This window comes from Athene noctua, chromosome 8, assembly GCF_965140245.1.
Source record: "Athene noctua chromosome 8, bAthNoc1.hap1.1, whole genome shotgun sequence".
NCBI lineage: Eukaryota > Metazoa > Chordata > Aves > Strigiformes > Strigidae > Athene > Athene noctua.
The window spans coordinates 13,218,400-13,233,054 of NC_134044.1; the positions used below are offsets into that span (position 1 = coordinate 13,218,400).

The 14,655-nt window shown below is 37.1% G+C and overlaps 1 protein-coding gene across 2 annotated transcripts in view; it reads right to left on the reverse strand.

Moving 5' to 3' along the window:
• Positions 1-14,655, reverse strand: part of SLC9A9 (solute carrier family 9 member A9) — a 211,615-nt gene that overhangs the window by 45,823 nt on the left and 151,137 nt on the right. Inside the window, exons 14-15 of one of the 2 annotated variants that reach the window (XM_074912504.1) lie at positions 10,723-10,730; positions 10,156-10,233 (exon numbers count right to left, since the gene is read on the reverse strand). In XM_074912504.1, the coding sequence (XP_074768605.1) occupies positions 10,156-10,233; positions 10,723-10,730 (86 nt within the window). Of the gene's footprint in view, positions 1-10,155; positions 10,236-10,722; positions 10,731-14,655 lie in introns of both variants that reach the window. The other variant, XM_074912503.1, reaches the window with a different exon arrangement.

Consider the following 14,655-nt stretch of genomic DNA (forward strand, 5'->3'; position numbering starts at 1 on the left):
AATGAGTTACTAAGTAGGTAACACTGTGCAAAGAAGGTCAGGATGTTAATTTCTTGCAAACAGCCTTTGCTGAGAAGCTCACAAACATGTCCAGCTGAAAGGAATGTTGCTAGCTTTACAGAAAGAAACTCTGCTAGGATGACTTCAATCTACAGAAATTAAGAGGTTTCTGAGTTCTAGGTCTATATTTAAGAAAAATAAAGGGCCATGACCTCAATTTTCACAAGTGCTCTGCTGATTTTTTTTTTTTTTTTAGGCATCTAAATTAACAGACTCTGTTTCTATGGGCACTATAATCTGATGTCCATTGTACTTGAAACTTGTAGTGCAGTGCAAGATGAAAGGCAGCCTTTTGTTTCCCCTGTTCAGGACTTTTGTGTTCTCTAACATTAGTTACAAGTGAGCTCGTAAGATGTGGTGATCTGCTGCAATACCTCAAGCAAACCTGTAGTCAGCCCTAAGTTAGTATTTTCATTGTTCTGATTTATCCTCTCCACCTTCCTTTAGCATCCCCTTGAGAAGAAGTGCTGAATTAAGAACTGGTGCTAAGATTGGTTGATTGACAATATATTTAAATGAGTGATGATGCACATGTTCTAGTGAACCAGGCAGCTATTTCAATATCAGAAAATAGAAAATGGCTTGAGTTTCGCTGCTGCCAAGAACTGCATTATTTTGTATCACTCATTGACAGTGTGTTCTTAAAATCAGAGGCAAGCATTTTATCTTTTTTTTCTTCACACATTTTCATGTTAGCCTTAGCCTTATTGGTGGTTCTGTATTAGGCTGTGCTAAAGTAGCTTAACTCAAAACTTTTGTAGCTAATGCTAAGGGATACCAACAGTGCTTTTTCCAGAGCAACCACCATCCCAAAATGGGATGAATGCCAATATACAGACCAAGCTTCCAAACAAGATCTGTATTGAGGGCCTCATCCATGCCCACTGAAGGCACTAGAACATGTCAGTGACTTTAAGAGTTTTGCATCCAGACATCAGCTTGCTGTAAAAGAGTTCAAGAATACTTTCTAATGGAAAATCATTGATGTGCCCTTTGGCATTCCTGGTAATAACCTCAACTATACTGAATTCCTTTAGTCTCACAGCTTTTACAGGAATATCACTGTAATTTAACATTAATAACAGACCCTTACTAGGAAGTATTACCAATGTTTTGCTTAGGTGATGTTATAATTAGCAATATCTTGCTGTGACAATTGCTGCTGAAAAAAGTGCCATTTATAGATGGTATTACATATGCAGCTTGTGCTGCATGCATGTCCAAGCATTCTGATATTTGCTAAGTGACTGGAAAGGCAACAGTGAAAGATATACATGCAGAAGAACATGAAAAAACACTTTAGATGTAATGCAAAAAGTAATGCACATACAGGGCTGTAAATGAAATTAGAGACTTAAAACCTTCTTTTAAGTTATGCTTGATTAAATCTGTGTTTTAAGTTTCCAGTACTCTTATCATACTTAAGTCTCTTGGGTGCTGTTAAGTATTGTCAGCCAACAAACTATAATTTCATGCTTGAGTGGACTAATACAAGCCTAGGCTTCTGTTTCTTTGTATGTTCAGACTACAGTATGCTGTAATAAAGTGAGAAGGGGAGGAAAAAATAAAGCAAAATAAAAAATTGTCACATGGAGTAATAATTAGTACTTATCAGTAAAATCAGATGCTAAAATGGCTTGAGCTATAATTTGTTGAGGTCAATAAACTGAGTCCATTTACTTCACTTGGCTTTAGATCAGCTCTTTCAAGTTCTGTATTATAATTTGCCACGTACTGTAACAGATAGCTCTGCCGGTAGAAATAAGCTGCAGAACTGAAAGGTGTTTTCCTAAATGCAGCAATTTTTCTAGTTGTGTCTTTTGTCCATGCCAGAACATTTGGTTCTTGGTCAATAGCTATTAATATAGCATCTCTGTATAAAATATAAGAGGAATCCTCTGTACTGAGTTCTGTCTTAGTGTATGTGCTGAATTTCTCTTATGCTAAAGTGTAAATCTTGACACTGTCTAGTTTTAATGTGTAACAGATGTATATGTTGGCTTTGTACAGCTGAAAATAAGAGTAAAAATGAAAATGGTTCTGTAAACTGGATTGCCTGACTGAGGCCTTGGTTACATCAAGTGCTACATGCTCTTGGTGGGACTTGTTAGGCATCCATTGGTCTGCTGAATAGCTTCAGAAATGGCCCTTGGAAAATCTGGGAGGAATGGCTTGGTTATTTCAGCTCTTGGGAGTAGTGCAAAAGTTCCTCATATCAGGGGGACTGACAACTTGCCCACAGGGATGAAGTATGTAGCGGAGCTTTGTAGGCGAAAGGGCTGCTTTAATGCTAGCTTCTAAAACACACTGAAGGGAATTAGCCATAGCCAGTCAAAACTTTTCAGATGTGTTCTCTCTGTGTCTAAAGTGTGGGTTTGCTGAAAAAAAAGGTCACTTTCAGCAGTGTTGTAGACAGAAGCTTTACGTGCCCTCTTCCCATTTACTCCCCTGGCTTGGGTAAATCATGTGGAAGGCACATTTAACAGCCTTTGCTGAGAGCCCTGCAAAAGCCAGATTTCTTAGGGGTCCAGAAGTTTCAGTTCCACTTCTCTACCTTTTTACCCACTTTCTGACCTACTTGGTGGGCTCCCAGACAACTATAGAGTTGATGAACCTCAGAAACACTTCAGGTGATCAGTTCCAGTATGTCCCACAGCAGAGGCAGGGATTGGGACCCAGAAAACAACTGTATCCTGGGCTGCATCAAGAGCAGTGTGGCCAGAGGTTGAGGGAGGGGATCCTCCCCCTCTACTCCACACTTGTGAGCCCCTCCCTGCAGGGCTGTGTCCAGCTCTGGGGCCACCAGTATCAGAAGGACACTGACCCGCTCAAGCGGGTCCAGAGGAGGCCACGAAGATGATGAGGCGGGGGGGTTGGAGCACTTCCCTTGTGAGGACAGGCTGAGAGAGTTGGGGGTGTTCAGCCTGGAGAAGAGAAGGTTCTGGGGAGACCTTATAGCGGCCTCCCAGTACTTAAAGGGGGCCGCAGGAAAGGTGGGGAGGGACTCTTGATTAGGGAGTGTAGGGGTAGGATGAGGGATAAGAGTTTTAAACTGAAACAGGGTAGATTTAGATTAGATGTAAGGAAGAAATTCTTTTCTGTGAGGGTGGTGAGACACTGGCACAGGTTGCCCAGAAAGGGAGGGGGCAGCCACAGCCTGGCAGTGTTCAAGGCCAGGCTGGACGGGACTTTGAGCAACCTGGTCTAAGTTGAAGGTGTCCCTGCCCATGGCAGGAGGTTGGAACTAGATGATCTTTAAGGTTCCTTCCAACTTAAACCATTCTGTGATTATATGACGCTTTTTTTAAAAGTCATGGATTTGGTTTGTACTGGAAAGATTAAAATGTTGTTATATATTTTTTCTGTGAACAATTTTACTTTAAAATTTTAGAACTCTTTGTGGGATTAGGATTTTAGTTTCTAGCTATGTCAGATTTTAATGCATTTTAATATATTTTTACATGGAAGAAAGTGACATAGTTGCATAAAGACCTATGTCTTTATATTGGGGCTGATAGGGTCTGTGAAATAGTCTTTATATTCAGTTGTGGTCCTTGTTATCAGAAATTGAGAGAATGCCTTGAACAGCACAAACAATAGGTATGCTATGTCAAATGAGCTAGATTAAGCAGGAAAGCTGGTGATTCTCCACTAAGTTGTCTAAAATAGCCTGTAGGCCAGGTTCTGCCTTAGATGCCATGCAAAACTCTTACAAAAATCAATGACCATTCGACGCGAAGAACAGAAAATAGAACCTAGTTCAGCATGTCTCTGATGGATAACAACAAGGTTCCAAAAATAGCTTAGAAAATCTTTTGTTTGGATTTTTTTGACTTTGCTGTGAATCTCTTTTCACATTAAAGCACTTCCCCTTTTCTCAGATTGCAACAATAATAACATGCTCTCCTTCTCTTGTCTCATGCCTGCACTGTTTAACCACTATTTTAAACATTATTATTTTTAAGATCCCATAAAATTTCCCCCATATGTGTCTCGATTACTTCCTTTGAAGTCAAAGGCACTGCATACTACTATGAAGATTTTAAAGAAATCAAGAAATTTGATACAATGGCTTTGCTGCCAGCAAAGTAATACCTTTGGCAAAAAAAAAATCCTCTTCCAGAATGACTTAGTTTTTGCATTATTTTATATAAACTGTTAGAGATAAAATTAGACTTTGAAAACCAATCTGATCTTTCTACTGTCTTCCCCTGTCAGTTCCTTTTCTCCTTGTCTTCATATTTATTTTTTTTAAACATGTAAATAGACTTTTCTGGGATGTACTGAATCTTAGTGTCAGGATGAAAAATCTAAACAGTAAAAAATTCAAATTTTATCTCATTTTGATTATATTTTGTGGAACAAAAATTCCTGTTTCTCCCTTCTTCCTTCAGGATCATGGTGGGGAAAGGGTGGGTTCAAAGTTTTATATTTTGCAATAAAATTACCAAGAAACTATCACAAATAATCTTTACACATATGCCTACACAACTGAAGGGTGAAAAGTATCGTATGTCAGGTATTGTAAAAGAACCAGAGACTTTTCATTTAACACTTTGTATTTAATTTTGCATTTGTACTTGTTATTTAACACATGTTTAGTAATTTTTTTCTTCTAAAAATACTTGGACATGAACAAGATTTTCAAATAATTGACATGAGAGAAACTTTAAAAATGAGAATGATTTTACTTGCATATTCAGTGTGAAATTGTTTAAGAATTATATATCCAGGTTTCTTCCTGTGAATAGAGGACAAACTGAGGTAACTTATTATTCTGGTTAATCTTTAGCCATGTTTATTTGTTAGGTTAATTTGCAGAGTTTCAACAATCTTGTGTCCTTGGAAAGGGTCAGGAAATCGCATCAACTCAGATATACTGATTATCTGTGCTGTAAAAAGAACAATGAGGTTTTCCTAGATCATGTGCTTAGAGATGTGTTTGAGTTTTGAACCAAGTTCAGGCAATTGTTGCTAATAAACTACCTTCTGGGGACCCTGTACTGCTCAGTGTTGCAGTATTCAAAAAAGTCTTATGATATAGTCAGCTGCTCTTGTGTTATGTTCATGTTAATGATATCCACTATAATTCGAAGGTTTGTGCTTTCCTCTCAGCTTTTATTATAATCTGTTTGTAACACCTACAAAACTGATTCTTGTGCTCTACTGGTATATCTATTCTATGATGTCTACCTTTTCTGATAGCCAATTCTACATTATTCTGTGTATGTACCTGAATTTGCTTACATTGCATTATCTGATGCTTCTTTGATTCACAAAGAGACCAAAGTCCCTCTGAGATGAGATTCTTTCCTCTGTTTGAAAACTGTCTAGCAAAACGAGGTTCTGGTCCAAAACTAGGACAATGTGTACTATTTTGCTGTTGTCAAAGTGATAAAGAATACCAAATCAAAATATTAGCAATCAAGAACCTTTTAATTCTCCAGCAGCTAAAAGAAAATCATATACATGTGCATGTTTACAGCCTATTGTCTTTTCCTTCCAAAGATGTCTGTCTGTGATATGAGTGGCAAGTCATCCCATAAGAAAAATTCAGCTGAAGACCACAAAATGCTGAATTTTTCTTTGATTGTCAGTTCACCCTGGAATGCACTTTCACTTTTAGTAGCTTTTCCATTTTCTCACAGGCACTGAACAGTACTTATCTTACTTCATAGGCAGCCATTATGTCTGTTTTATCCATGTACAAAGCACAGTAGACATAAAATGATAGGTGCCCTGATAAGTTAAGGAGAATAAACTTTTGAAGTCTACAAATTCCTTTTGGCTGATTGATTTCAGGTAAGTGCAAAGGACACAAACAATTTATTTTTTTTTTTTTTTTTTAAGGAGTGCATCTGAATGATGGATAACTGCAGTTCAAGTAGAAACACTTTTGCAAGTTGCTTTACGGAGAATTGTCTCTCTGTCCCAGACTCCTGCTTCTATTCAGTACAACTGAATGTTAGTTCCTCCGATTGAAAAGAATCTGTGAAGGAGAAATCTCTCCTCCTACTACTCTATTGGTGGCAGTGTGCATGTGAGCCACTCAAAAAGCAAAGCTCTGAAAGTGAGCTACATTACTATTTGGTAGCTTGGAATGGTATGAATGAGGCAGTAGTACGCCTGTCATTGCAATACTTGTAACACCATACTAGCCAGCTAACAACAATCATTGTATCTCTCTTGCTCCCACTCAGCCCTGACATGTGCCAGAGATAGGCAGCATTAGTGCTCTGCTCATGTTTTTAGTCTTGAAGGACCACATCACATGCAATCTCATCTTCACCCCCTTACCAGAAAAAAAACCACGACTAGACTTGGCTGCAGGTGGGCCCAAGGCCTGTGTCTTGCAAACTAACACTTATTAAGTATTCAAAGAAACTTACTGTGCATTTGAAGTCTTTGTCCTTCCTTCCGTTCTTGCTTTCTTCTATTGTTACCTTGCATAAGTTTTCCTGTCATGCAGCATCTGTCTTTTTCTCAATGCAAGTTTCAGTGTGCACTATTAAAATAGATATCCTGCAACATAATGCAGCTGCTTCTTATGAAGATGGTGAGCATTTATGGATGGAAACATCTTAGCACATACATTATACCCTTTTTTCACCTTCAGTTTCAGTTATTTTTGCACTTTTGTGTTTTAGTGCAGCAATCTCAAATCTTTCCTTCTCGTCTCAGTATACAGCATGAGAAGCTGGGAGTGTAGTCATCTTCCTGACTGATGCTACAGAACAGCCAGCAAGAGCAAAATGCCTCTCCATGAGTGGAGAATTATTTAAATACAGAGATAGAAATGAGCCTTAGTGGGCAAAAAGCCTTGTATAGATCATGTTAAACCAGAATTGATTGCAGTGGTTTGGTCTAAAGTAGCTGGAAAAACAGGTGAAGATTGTTTGCAAGACACATTTGTTATGAATTTAACCTTCATTTTTAGTGGTAGATTGTAACTAAGAACACAGGCCTTTGTAGAGGAGGAATTCTAACTTTAGTCAGGTACACAATGTCTTGGGACTAGGCAGGCAAAACCTAGTGATACTTGTTGGGGTAAGCAAGTAAAGAGGTTTGGGACTGAGGAGAGTTAAAAGCAAATTGGTCCCTAACTAGCTGGGAGCAAAGTTATAATTTTGTTGTGGGATGCTCTGGAATAGGACAACTTTGCTCACTGTTTGTTTGAGCTCTGCACTTAAATACACAGGTTTTTGTCCTTGTAGTATGAAATTTCCACCTACTTTTATTTGCTAGCTAAACTTGGCTACATCTGTCTTGAAAAAACGCAACAATATAAAGCCATGTCTACAGTGCTGGATTATATATCTTGGTTTTTTTCTCTGATAAATTCTTGAAACATCTTTGTTTATTCCCTCACTTTCCACTAGCCTTAAGTAGGATATTACAGCTTCAAATGGTAATGCATTGTAAACTGTTAAAGAAGTTGAAATAAATTAACTGGAATTTACCCACTGTCAGATACCAAGTAGTTTATTTTGCATTTTCCTTATTTAAATTATCAAGATGAAAATCCAAGCAGATATCTCTAAATACTTAAATAATCTGCTCTTCATTTTTATTATTCCAATAGTAACATTCCTTAGCCTAGATTTTAGAGAATGGTATGTGTTTCTTAGGTGTCAATACCTGATTCAAAGATACTTGCTTAAAGAAAACAACACTTATTGAATCCATATGTCTCTGGATCAAACTCCTACTGTTTCTTTCAGAATAAAAACTAAATTTGGTTCCCAAACAGAACGTCAGGGGTATTTTTGTACAGTTCTGTTCTAGGGTGGCGTGTTGCCATTGCCTAAGACCACTGGACTAAGTGCAAATCATTCATAAGGAACAGCACAACTTTTTGATTTCATTCCTCTTGCATTTCCCTTGTGAAATAAATAGACGTATGAGATGTTATTCCCAGAAGAATGGTTATATTTGTGTTAATGCCTAAGAGCAAATGTCAAACTATAGAAATGTTGGTCTTGTATGCTTTCGAAGTATATAACCAGATTATTATTTTGCTGTATTTTTTTCTTTGAAAACTTTATCAGAATCCTCTATGCAATCTTGTGTTGGGCACAAATACTGTTCTACATGATAATTTATTCTAAATTTAGCAGCACAGCTTTGTAACATTAGGCAGGGAAAGACAGAGGAAAGTTTGGGTGGATAATTTCTTTCTCCCTGAAAAGAATGTCTTTCAGAAATAGTCATACCAAAGAAACGCTCAGAGCTCTGAGTCAGAGTATTAGTGGGTGGAACCATTATTCTGTGCAGGTATATGGACATACATTTTCAAGATTAGTAAAATGTAGAAGTATTACTTGTAATAAAAATATGTTTTAGCATAATGGTAGGGCTATAATCCCTGAAAATCTGAATTCTAAAGAAAGATGATGACTTGACTGGACAAGAGATTTGACATATGAATAAATTTGTTCTTTTTAAGAATATTTTTTTTAAATCACTTAAAATATTTTCTTGAAATGCAAAAGACATGGAAACTAGACCTTCTAGAATAAAGAATCAGATACCCATATTCAAGATCTCTACCACACAGATACTACCTGAGAAGTGGTTCTTCCAGTACTGTTGTCTGACTCTTTCATATTGATTTTTCTTTCCTTTCTGTTTCTGTCCCTTGTTTTCTAACTCTACCTTTATTGTCTTTTCCATGTCTTTAACTCATGGCTCTCTCCTGTCCTTGCCTTCTACATTTTTTTGCTGTCTTTTTCTTTTCTTCAGAGCAATCCCTCCTCCCCCCCCCCCCCCCCCCTTCACTGGTTTGTTCTGATTTATAGCTTCTAAGATACAGCACAGGCTATTCCTTCTGAAAAAGAAGTGGAACTGGGTGGTACTTAAAGCCAGTTTTGCTGGTACTCAGCATTAACATTTAAACATTTTCCCCCTTTATACAGCATTCACCTATTTTTAAATATTCTTGAAGAATTATCCTAGGGAAACATTTTACTGCTAAGTGCTTTTTGGCCCTTAAAGCTGTTCTGGCAGATGAATTGGGGCAATCATTTTTTACCAAAAATATGTTTTTTCCATCAAAAGTCTCTTTGAAGGATAACTTCACTTAAACTCTCCAAGGAAGCTGTATTCCTGAAAAGTTATATTTTATCAGCTGAAATATTTCATCCTAGTTTGTTGCAGCTAGTATCAGAAAAACATACATGTAGCCTGAACGTTAATCTCTACTCAGTAGTGCAGGGTGATGGACTAATAGATGTGCTGTTGAATAATGGAGACTACTGGTAGAGCTTTGCTGTTCAGCTCCTGAGCTAGCGTGCATGGAAATTAGCAGATGGGCTTCTCTTATATTCATCGTGTACCTCTGTTAAAGGCTTAAGGCATGATTGTTATTGTGGGATCTCACTGACAGCTATGCAAAGCCTTTTCAGAGTCAATTTAAAATGACAATAAATTACAGTGGTAGCTTTTACCATCTTTGCATAGGCATTAGTGACAGCATGGGTGTCAAAGCATGTATGTTCTCCCTTGGCTTTAGGAGGATGTTCTTTTTAAGAACACTTTTAAAAAAATAACTTAAAATATTTTCTTGAAATGTAAAAGATATGGCAACCAGACTTTCTAGAATAAACCATCAGATGCACGTACTGAAGGTCTCTACCATACACACTTCAGTAGGAATGTGAATAGAAGCACAAAGGCTCAGGAATCCACGGAATAGGAAGTTTGAGTTCCATGGAAGTCCTGGGACCTAAATCTTAACAATCGGTGCATCTTTCTCGGTTTAAGAGGTGTGGGTTAAACCAGTGTTGTCTTATATTACTTTCATTTGGGTAGCTGCGACTATCTGAATATGTGGGCAGGCAGCAACCATGGGCCTGCTTCAGTTTATAACCTCTTGGTTTCCCAAAAGTAGAATTTGCACCCTCAATCAGGAATGTATTACCAATGTACTGCCCAACCTCTCTAGACCTTCTTTGAAATTTCAATTTTTTTTAATCTTACTAAACACATTAACATAAATTATACTTTTGTTTTTAAAAGTATAATAATTTTTCAAATATTTTGAAGGTCCTAGTTGTAATGCAACTACCATTTATGGCTTATAACAGAAAAGGATACTTGTGGTCAAAGCCATACCATATTCTGAACAGCCATGCACTTTCAGCTTTGGTTGTATTTTTATCCATGTTAGATGCACTCTGCAAAATAAACAAATGAATAAAGTGAAAAGCATTTTTATAATACAAATAAAATATGGAGTTCCAATATTAAAAATACACGTCAAACAAAATTACAATTAACTACACTTTTTTTTTTTTAAATATAAAATGCTGCTTTGGTGCACAAATGCCATCTCTGTGAATCAGTTCAGGAGCAAATTGGCTCATATAGCACATTTTTCATTCCTATATACTCATTGGAAGAGTGCAGCATTTACTTTTATTAATGATTCCAATTTTATTAAGCAGCTGAGAAGCACTATATTCTGAGATCAATAAAATGATATTTCGATTTAATTGCCATTGTGGGATTACTTCAGTTTACTCCTACAAGATCAGATGCTATTTGCGTTTGTCTAACAAAATGTCATTCCCAAAGGGATCATGATATTCTAAAATTATGACACTACTTTCCTTTCTGTGCTTATTTCCAAGGGGAGAGGAACATGGCTTGAGTCAACAAGACTCAAAATGCTGCTTTCCATTTTGCAAGCTAAATCTAGGGCATGCTGCACAAGTAGATAGATAGACTGTCCTTTTACTCAGGGTTGTAATTTTGAATAATACATTAGAAACAGTCATCTGTACAAAGAGAGCTGGTTTGGTTGTACTCTGGGCATTATATCAGTACTAGCAGAACAATTAATGGCAGGATGGAATCAGGAATGGGATTGTAAGTTCTCTAAGGAAACTTCATTATTGTCTTGTTTGTGTTTTGCTGTAAATTAGATTTTTTTTTTTTAAATGGGAATGTTTTTCTTTATGCAATTTTAAACCAATTTATCTAGTTTGTATGTTTTAATTTCCTGTTGTACATTAACATACATGTAAATTGGCTGATGATAATGTCAATGGTCTGATGCTCGAAACTGTAAGGTCTAGTTCTAAGCCAACTTGTACATGGGAACTTTTGATTTAACTGAGTTTTTAGTAAGGTTATATGGACACAGAAACTATATTGTTGCTGTTATGATTTTGCTAATGTCAAAGGTGGTCACAGTGAACTTACAAATGCACCAAATAGGCCAAATATTCTTGAGATTTATTTCCTTGTTACCAAATTGGGTATTTTGGTAAATCCCCCTAGCACTAGGGGGAGGCTGGAGGGGGAAAGAAGGTACTAATCTCTAACCAAGCAGCAGAACACTATTTTAAGCCCCTTAATACCTAATAGTGCATTTTGACAAGAGGGGTATAGATTGGGAAAAGGGTTGAAACATTTAAGCAGGAAGTGTGATGGCAGGTAATGTCTATATTAGGTCAGAACAACAACACTGAAAGAGAGAGGGTGAAGGTCCAGGGTGGCCAGGGATAGAGGTGAGAGAGACAAGGACAGGAATGGAACTAGATACATCATGGAGTGGGCTGGAGCAAGCAGCCAATGAGTGCAACACAGAGGAAGGCCAGTTAAAAGCACAGAGCTCTGTAAATGTACTGAGCGTTCTTGATTTGACTGCTAATGTTTCCAGAAGCCAGAGTGTTGTTGGTTAATTCCTCTTTCCAAACTCATTGTTTAGCTATCTTACTCTTGTGGGAACAGGATTCCTCATCCAGGAACAGGAACTGTTCCGGAATGACAGCAGTGGACAAAAAAGTCTACACCAGAGTATAATTCTCCAAGAATTTACTGATCTTGACCTAGGACTGCTCTTATTTTTTACAATAATGTTTATTGCTGCATTGTTCCACACCCACTCTGGTGGTCTGTAACCTTTGGCTTGTTTGAGCTTTGAGTCTGACATGTGTTGCACCTTTTTCTTTTGTATATGAAATCTCTGCTGTGTTACCAGCCTTTGTGTTAATGGGAATCTGGGTAGTTATCTGTAGCGCGGCTTCTGCATAAACAGTGCAGTCAAGGGATGGCAGATGTTGGTGTGAATGCTTTTGGCCTGTTGCAGATCCTTGGATCCTATGATCTTAAAAAGTAACTTTCCATTTTCCCTACAATTTGGTGAGGTAGAAGTAGGGTGGAGACAGTCTACTACCTCTTCCAGACAATATTTTTCTCTCTGGGAAGTGAGAATGCCAATGTTTCTCATCTCTTACTTGGGAATTACCCATATGGAGATTAATCTCATTAGTCACTTGCAATAAATTCACCAGACAGCTGGCAGATGAAACTGATAGTGGAACGTATAAATAATTTCCTTATTATACTAATAAAGATACAGGGATGGTTATATGAACTATGAACGTTAGTTTGACAGATTATAATGATTGTTGTTTTGCAGGCTATTTAGTTTTCTCCTGAGATCAATACTACATCTACAACATTTTTCCAAAATGCTTGTCGAAAATATATTCTTATGCTATCTCGATAGAGATTAACATAGAATTTCTGAGATACATAACCCATCTGAATAAAATATGTTATTGATTGTCTTTGTTTATGGAAAGTTAGTTAAAAAGACCACTGCTGTAAAAACTTCTGCCTTTTTTTAATAGATCAACTTTGTAACTGCTTAGTGTTCATGTATTCTGCATCCTGCTTATCAGAGTTAGCTTTTGGTGTTTATACTCTGAATATGTGATATGCAGCAAATGTTTTTTGTTTGTTTTTATATATAATATTTCATACAATAATATATATGATCTGTAGTATGTATTATGTAAATCGGTTCTTTCAGAACTGATTTATGACAGTCCATCAATAAATAAATGGATATGAATATGAAGCTATTCTTTCTTCTCTTTATGCTTATGTTGTGATAATGATTTAATGATAAACACATTTAAGGGAAAGTAAGGCAGAACTGACACAAGCTGAGACATACTTCTGATGGATGAGGTCACAGTATGGTGAAGTCTAGATGGTAATTATACATTAAAAGGCTCTACACCTTTACTATGGAAGGAGCCCCAGGTTCCAGGTCTTAAAACTCTAACTGGAATTTTTTGCTATCTGGCTGCCAAAATTACTGATTGAGCCAGTCCGGAATAAAGCACAATCAGAAGTCCAGAAACAACCATGTATATGGAAGTCATGTCTAAATTAGTCTAATTCCTTCAGAGAAGAGAAAATTTAATCTGGGAAGGGAAGAAGGCAGATCAGAGATAGGAAAGAAAATGGTTATGCAGACATATATGCATATGCTGTTGCTATTGCCTCTAACATAGTACTCATGAGGTGGAAGGTGTTTAAGGCTTTTTTCTGCCCCTGAAAAATTCAGGTCTGGTTACAGATACGGATTGAGAGGTTCCCACAGCAAGACACCCTGTGTCCTGGTAGTTAGAGTGATCACAGAGGAGACAGATTCAAATTTCTGCAGCAGACCTTGTGGCTTCCCCATTCTGGCTGAGTACTCTGGCTGAGAAGGGAGGAGTGTAAATGCTTATTTTTCACTGACTTTCCTGGTTTATTCTTAGGAAGATATGCCATTCTTATTTCTGGTAGAGTCCTCCTGAAGCTTCACTAAACAGCTCTGAGAGTTGCTACATGATTTAAAGTTTATCTGGGTGACAGATTTAACTGGTGGTGGGAGATACTGATACTTGATATGTTATTTGTCCAGGGCTATATGCAAGAAAAACAACTGCTTTCACTGTGAGGACAACTAACATAGGAGGAAAATTAAAAATAGGTAAACTAAATAAAATCACCATGTTAGAAAGAAAGGGAAAGAAAAAACACAAAGGGAAAGAGAGAGATGAGAGAAAATTCAAAGAAATAACATGACAAATTGAGTAACTGTGATAGGTACTGAGTTAAAGCAAAGAGGGCTACAGAGAATGCAGCAAAGGTCTGAATTAGTAAAAGATTGAGATGAAATAGAAAAAAGTCAGACAAATGAAAATAGAATACCCCAGGGGGAAGAAGAATAATCAGAGCAGCAAAGCTATCTTCCAAGGTAAAATTTACTACTGTAAGGAATGCTGACTTAGACCTGATAGGGCATGAAAGGTGTTATGTTTATTTACACCTTTTGTGTTGTATTGCTGAGTTTTGTCAACAGAGATAGGTGTTAATTCACAGGTCACAGCTGGGACAGTGGATGTCTTATTGTTATTCATAAATGTGATTATTTTAGTTTTTAATAAAAGGAGGAGAAAATTAGATGCCTATTGACTTCTGAAGAAATAAGGTTTTCACAAAACATGCATTCAGGCAATCTTATACTGCATTCAGCATTCTCTCATCTTTGCTAATTCACGAGTGCTACAAAGTAGAAACATTCTGAAATGATATAACTTTAAAATCCAATCAAGAATAGATTAAGGCTGGGCAGAATTTGGGCAGACATTGCAGGAATTCCTACCAAGATGCTTAGGAAAGTGGTATTAGTGATTAGTCCCCTCAGACTCAGAATAAACCAGTATCTTGATATGGTGCAAGGGAGTGTTATGCTAGTGCTTTTAATAGTGACTGAGTTATAAAACTAAGGATATGGTCAGATATGAA